This window comes from Caretta caretta, chromosome 7, assembly GCF_965140235.1.
Source record: "Caretta caretta isolate rCarCar2 chromosome 7, rCarCar1.hap1, whole genome shotgun sequence".
NCBI classification, from domain to species: domain Eukaryota; kingdom Metazoa; phylum Chordata; order Testudines; family Cheloniidae; genus Caretta; species Caretta caretta.
In genome coordinates, this window is record NC_134212.1 from 30,791,042 (window position 1) to 30,797,380 (window position 6,339).

General features: G+C 53.7%; 1 protein-coding gene across 3 annotated transcripts; it reads left to right on the forward strand.

Moving 5' to 3' along the window:
* Positions 1–32: 32 nt before the first annotated feature.
* On the forward strand, positions 33–5,922 carry EIF1AD (eukaryotic translation initiation factor 1A domain containing). Of its 3 annotated transcripts, none has more exons than XM_048856331.2 (7): positions 33–134; positions 1,101–1,193; positions 1,890–2,042; positions 2,607–2,715; positions 2,961–3,069; positions 4,739–4,789; positions 5,143–5,922. In XM_048856331.2, the coding sequence occupies exons 3-7, from the start codon at positions 1,956–1,958 to the stop codon at positions 5,309–5,311; spliced, it is 525 nt and encodes a 174-aa protein (XP_048712288.2). In that variant the 5' UTR covers positions 33–134; positions 1,101–1,193; positions 1,890–1,955; the 3' UTR covers positions 5,312–5,922. The 3 variants fall into 3 exon arrangements, with proteins under 3 accessions (XP_048712288.2, XP_048712290.2, XP_048712289.2); XM_048856333.2 differs by having other exon boundaries at positions 5,146–5,922; XM_048856332.2 differs by lacking the exon at positions 33–134 and adding an exon at positions 474–497.
* The last annotated feature ends 417 nt before the right edge of the window (positions 5,923–6,339 follow it).

The following is a 6,339-nucleotide window of genomic DNA, read 5'->3' on the forward strand; positions in this document are numbered from 1 at the left end:
GATACCAGGGCAGGGCGCGGAGGCGCCCGGAAGCACGTCAGAGCGCTACCCCCGGAAGTGGGGCGGGGAAGGGCTGGGGGAGACTCGGGAGGCGGAAGCGGTTGACGCGACTCAGTCCCCTCATGTGGAGAGAGGTAGGGCGGGAGGCTCCAGGGGGGCGGCGGCAGAGGCGCTCACACCAGTCCAGCCCCCGCGGGTGTTTGGGGAACAGGAAACCCCCCGCCCCCAAGGGGGGTTCGGGGTCATAAACCCCGCGCAGGGGAAGGAGCTCCCCCGCACCCACCCCCGTGACATGCAGTAGCCCTGGAGGGGACCCGGCCCTCGCATCTCGGGGGCGGGGGGTTGGAGAATCAGCTGGGACTAATGTCTGCGATGGGGGCGAGGGTAGGACTCCTGGGTTCCATCCCAGCTCGGGCGGGGGGGTCGAATGCTTAGGGCAAGGCTGGAATGAATCTCAGCACGGACTGATAATGGAGGAATTATCCCCATTTTTTTAGGTGAGGGAAACTGAGTCACAGAGGTGATTCATTCACTCGACCCCACTCATCTGTCTCTGACTGCAAGGAAACAATAACAAGGTTATGGCACAAACTGGCTGGGTCAATCTCTTCTTGGTTTCCATGATCTCTGTGGGGTCTTTGCTTCATTCTCTGATGTGGATGAGATTTTTATCTGGGAAGCTGATTCAGCCCCGAAGAATTAACCTCACTCCTACAATCATCAGCAGAATTGCTGGCAATCTTTCCATGGCCCAGTGGGACAGTGTACTTAATTGGCACTCAAGATGCCTGGGATCTATTCCCTGTTGTGCTCCATCTCTGCCTCAGTTTCACCTCCCACTGTTTGCCTGTGTTGTCCCTTCCCCTCCCTGTGCCTCAGTTCACTATTGATGATCCTGACCTCCTTGTGGTAAAGCACTTTGAGATTCGTGGCTAAACTGTTCTCAGTAGAATTATTACAACACTACAGGAGACAATGTGTGGAGCCTGGCCTGGAATTTTCCAGTAGAGTGGAGGAATCTTGGAGCTGCCTCATTCCCTGAGTGAGGGAGTCCCCATCCATTTCGATGAGCCACAGAGTTGTCTTTGTTCCTCTTCCAGTGTGTCCAGTGCTGGTGGATGCCTCGAGGACTGAATTCGGCGCTGGATCCTCTACTATCAGAGTTGGACAGCCTTTCTTTGTCCCCCAAACAGGTACCTTGCAGGTAGTGGTGCTGCTGGCTTCCTGGGAGAGCAGACAATCTCTGCCCAATCCTAGGGGGAGTAGAGAAGGTAGATGGGGCACCTCTAGTAACCTTTCCTGATAACCTAGGATCAAAGGGACATCCTTGATGGATAGGCGGTGTGGTCTAATGGGCAAGGCGATAGCAAGGGACCCAGGGCTGCCTGGGTTCCGTTCTGCCCCCTCCATGACCCTTCTCACTGTGCTTGATTTTCTCCTGCCCTTCGTCTATTTAGACTGCAAGCTCCTCAGGGCAGGGACTCTCTCTCACTGTGTGTCTCTACAGTGCCTGACACAATGGGGCCCTGATCTCAGTTAAGGGGCTGGCAGGTACTCTGTGCCTACGTGGCCTGGGTGCTGTACAGACCCTGATGCCATCATGCCAGGCGGTACACAGACACTTAGTGAGAAGCAGCCCCTGCCCCACAGAGCTTGTACCCTATCTAGACAAAGGGTCTGGGTTGTGGGGGAGAGAGGGAAAACTGAGGCACTGAGTGGCAAAGGGACTTGCCCAAAGTCAGCAGCAGAGCTTGCAACAGAACTCAGATTTCCTGGCTGCCAGTCCTGTGCCCTTCTCACTGGGGGACTCGTTGCCTTTAGAAGCTTATTTGATCTTGGGAAGACGCAACAAGGCTCTTCTCCCTCTACTGTTCCTTCTCTCCTTATAGCCTTCCAGCCATTCTGCACTTCAGACACCCTGCAGGGATCCTGTCCCTGAGGGCTAACGCACCAGGATGTCCCAAGCAACCAAACGCAAGCATGTGGTGAAAGAGGTGTTGGAGGAGTACGTGGTGCCGTCTCCTCAACAGCAGATTGTCCGGGTGAGAGAGGGAGCAACGCTGCTTAGCTGGGCTCCACTGGGACCTTGAGGGTTTTCACTTTCCTTTGCATCATGGGGTGTGGGTTGCTTGCAGGGAGCATCTGGGCATGTCTCATCTCAGCACTTCCCTGCCCTTAATCATATCCCTTAAACACTGGTGAGCTTCATGCTTCAGAGGAAGGCAAGAAAACCCCCAAATACATCTGTCTAATTGTGCATTGGGGAAGAAAATCCCTTCCTACTCCCTGCAGTCCAGTCCCATGCTTCAGGCAGTCATTGTCTTGCTGTGAGTGTTATGGGCAAGGCAGAGTGTAAGCCATTTAAAAGCCCTATGTGGGCAGTAGATTTCAAGGCCAAAATTGGAGCCTGATCATCTAGTCTGAACTCCTGCATAAGTCAGGCTATGGAATACCCCCTTCAGCCATTCCTGCATCTAGCCTGGCTCTGGTGGTTGAACTAGAGTGTCACTGTGAGACAGGCCCTGATCTGTAGGTGCTAAATGCTGGAGAATCCACTCCCTTGGGAAGCAGCTCCTGTGGTTAATCCCCCTTGTTCCTTCCACCAGGTCCTGGGGACCCCAGGAAACAACCTCCATGAGGTGGAAACGGCTGAGGGAACCAGATTCTTAGTGAGCATGCCCACAAAATTCCGCAAGAACATCTGGATCAAACGAGGTGAGTACAGTGCAGCTGGGTTCATGGCACCCCTTGAGAGGAAAGGCCCCATATCTCATATCCTTGGAGTTATCACCCCAAGAGAGGAAGCAGCTCTGTGTCCCATTCCCTGCTCACCTGTCCCCCCATCACCCCACTCTGGGGCTAGATGAGAGCTGGCCCCCCCTAGAGGAGAAAGGCCCTATATCCCATTCCCCATCTCCTAAACCAGCCAAACTCTCCACGCTGTCCCTCTACCATTGCAGGTAACTTTCTGCTGGTGGACCCCATCGAAGAGGGCGAGAAGGTGAAGGCTGAGATCAACTTTGTGTTGTACAAGGACCATGTGCAGTACCTAAAGAAAGAAGGGCTCTGGTAGGAGTTGGAGGCGGGGGGAAGGTGCATGCTTGTATGATGAGCCATGAGCTCCCAGACACCCTGCTCTTGCCCCTCTGTCACCAAGGTGATGGAGAAAAGAGTTATCCCAAGCTGAGGGATTGGCCCAGGCCTGACTGTGCCTACTGAGGCTGAGATTTCATCAGCTCGGCCCTTCTGCTCTTTACATCCCTCCCTGAGCCTTGCTGCTTCCCCCCAGCAGTGCCCATGTGTCACTTGCCCTGCTGGAATTGTGGCCTGGGCTGTCATGAGCAAGGCCCATCTTGTAGGAAGAGGAGCCTGCAGGACATCTTCCCCCGTCTGAAGCAAGTGGGCCAGTGTTAGAGAATCTACAAAACCCTCAGCCTCCCTGGCATAGATGTACTCATGACACTCTGCATGGAATCCCAGCACCTCTAGCCCCGTTTTAGAGATGAGGAGACTGAGGCACAAGATGCACAAAGCAACACGCCCAAAGGCAGTGGCAAAACCAGGAACTGAACCCTGCTCTGCCCCATGCTTGGCTAGTGCCCCAGGTCACCGTAATGGAGAATCCACCCCAGTCCTGGATAAGCTGTCCCAAGGCCTAGTTTCTCTCACTGCTCAATTTGGGCGTCAGTTCTCAGCCTAGGGCTGAGGGTTGATTCCCACCACTCATGAGCTGTAGGAATAGAAGCAGAGCAGTTAGCTTAGGGGGGTTATCTCCATGGGCACTGGGTACAGATGGATGGGGGAGTAGTTCTCCAGCAGGGGGCTCATTGCTTTGGTGGCAGAGAGCACATGCTGTTTATAATCGGTTTGGGGCAGGTGTGACTGTTGCTGGGATCCCAGGGTGTAGTCTCAAGAAGAACATTGATAAATTTGAGAGGGGTCAGAGAAGAGCCACAAGAATATAAGGATTGGTGACAGACTCCACAGAGCTCAACCTTAGTTTAAGGGGTGAGTTGAGCAGTCTATATGTACCTGCATGGGGAACAGAAATTTGACAGTGTGCTCTACAATCTCGCAGACAAACATTGTACAAGAGCCACTGGCTGGAAATTGAAGTTAGACACATTCAGATTGGAAAGAAGAGGGTTCATTGGAACAACTGACCAAAGGCTGTGGTGGATTCATCAGTGCTGGCAGTTTTTAAATCCAGCTCAGACGTGATTTGGAAAGACTTGATGTAGTTTAAACAGAAATTAATTCAGGGCAGTCCTAGAGTCTGTTATACAGGAGTCAGATTAGATGATCCCTTTTCTGGCCACCTGATCTTAACATGAGGAAGGTAGGGATAGAGTTTCTAAAAAAAAACAAAAAAAAAACCACTTTTGAAAACTAACTTGGCCAAAAAACAAAATCTCAGATTCTAGTTTAACTGGCAAACTGGGAAAAACTTTGTCAAATGAGATTTTTCCACAAGTTTGGATTTTGTAGCAAAGTAGTTTGTTTGTTGATTGTGTTGGTAGGAAAACAGGTCTGTGCTGGGGTTATTTCTGGCCTCTTTTGCACAGCAGGGGCTGTGTTGGCTGAAGCAGTCCCCTGCCACGGGCAGGGGCTGGAGTGGAGAGGCAATTCCCTCCCATTCCCTGCAGCCCTCCCGAGAGGGGAAAAGCCCAGCATCCTGTTCCAAGCCATTGTCGCAAAGCCAGGGCTGCTCTGTCATCTCATGCCTTTTTCCCCACAGGCCTGAGGCCTTCTCTGACACTGCAGAAAGTCAGCCCAGCTCTGAGACCAGGTGAGTGTGAAAGGAGGGGGACTGCTTCTCAACTGTCCAGGAATAAATTAAACCTCAAATTACGTTTCAGCCCCTCAGAGGGAGATTCTGGCAAAGTCTCCCCAGGGGATGGGGGCAAACAGCCCAATGAGTTTACAGAGGGAGCTGGATAAGGGTCTGACTGGGATTCTACGACAGGGTGGCTGCAATAGCAGTGTTGGGGCTCACTGGTCCAGAAGGTCCCTTCCAGTCCTAGGTAACCCAGGTCTCCAGTCTTAGGCCAGTGCCCTGATCAGTGGGCAGCTGCCCCAAGGAGGAAGCCAGGTGACTGCTAGGGCCACAGGCCTAGAACTGACAGCCACCCCTTTGTGCAGCAGGGAAGGGGAGCAAACGGCTGCTCGCTCCTCTGGGGAAGAGGACTCGGACGACGACAGTGACCTGTTTGTGAACACGAACAGACTGCACTGCAGCTGCACAGAGAGCGAGGACGACAGCGAGGAGGAGGCAGCGGTGGCCAGCGACCGGGATGAGGAAGAAAAATAGTGACCCAGGGCAGGAAACCCGATCTTCTAGCCTCCTAAACACCTCAGCATGAGGAGCCTGATGCAGCAGGAAGGAGACTGCCTTCTGGGGCTGAACTCACACCCACCAGCCTGGTGAATGCTCCAGCTGGCTTGGAACTGCCTCAGTGCTGCCCTCTGCTGGGGACACATTTCTTCCCTCCATCACCTCTGCTGTCTGAGCCATGAGTTGCTGCAGCATCCAGCTCACCAGAGACGAGGGTGCTGGGCCTGTTGGGCCCAATGCATGGTTATTTCACTCTTCACCCAGCCCACTCCGGGGGAAGAGTGGCAGTGCTCCTTGGGGCAAAGGGAAATGGAGTTCTAGGTCGCAGCACTGCTTGAAGCTGTAGAGAGGGGGCTGGGGAGGAGTAAAGTTATAGAGTTATAGCAGCTGGGAGGCCTCATCTAAGATGGAGCAGCCCAGCTTCAGCATCCCTTATCAGCCCCTTTTAAATGGTGGATGGGACTGTGCCCTCTGCTCTAACGCAGGCTCCTTGGGCAAAGCACTGGGTGCCATGTGTCCTAGATACTATTGCTGTGTAATAAGCAGTCTCCCCTCTGCCTTATTCAATAAAGATTTTCCCACAGGCACCCAGGTGGGTTGATTTGAAACTGCACAAGACAAGAATGAGAGCCTGGTCCCAAGCCAGCTCTGGCTGTAGCAGGCCAGCTGGTATGCAGGGGCAGGTTCTGGGCTATGGGGAGAGCAGGTTGAGCTCACTGCTACCCACACTGATCTGTGCAGAGGGAGGATATAGGCCAGCTACCAGCCCATGGCTGCTCCTCCAGCTCTCTCCTGGGTCAGGACATGGATAGGCCACAGCCAAGACACTCCTCCCCCCCACTGCAGTGCTGGTGAGCAGTACAACACAGTCACCCTATCCAATAGAACCAGATGCTCTGCAGAGACAGGTCAGGCCTCCCTGGGACTAGGAAGTTGATCTGGGTAGTACTTGGGAGCTTCAGTCATGGGGCGGGGCTCTGTGGTGCTAGGTGCTGTACAAACAC

Excerpts from the sequence above, each read along its gene's own strand:
- EIF1AD (XM_048856331.2), top strand. The coding sequence starts at position 1,956 with ATGTCCCAAGCAACCAAACGCAAGCATGTGGTGAAAGAGGTGTTGGAG. Across the intron at positions 2,043-2,606 it reads CTCAACAGCAGATTGTCCGG|GTCCTGGGGACCCCAGGAAA; the intron begins GTGAGAGAGGGA and ends TCCTTCCACCAG. Across the intron at positions 2,716-2,960 it reads GAACATCTGGATCAAACGAG|GTAACTTTCTGCTGGTGGAC; the intron begins GTGAGTACAGTG and ends CTACCATTGCAG.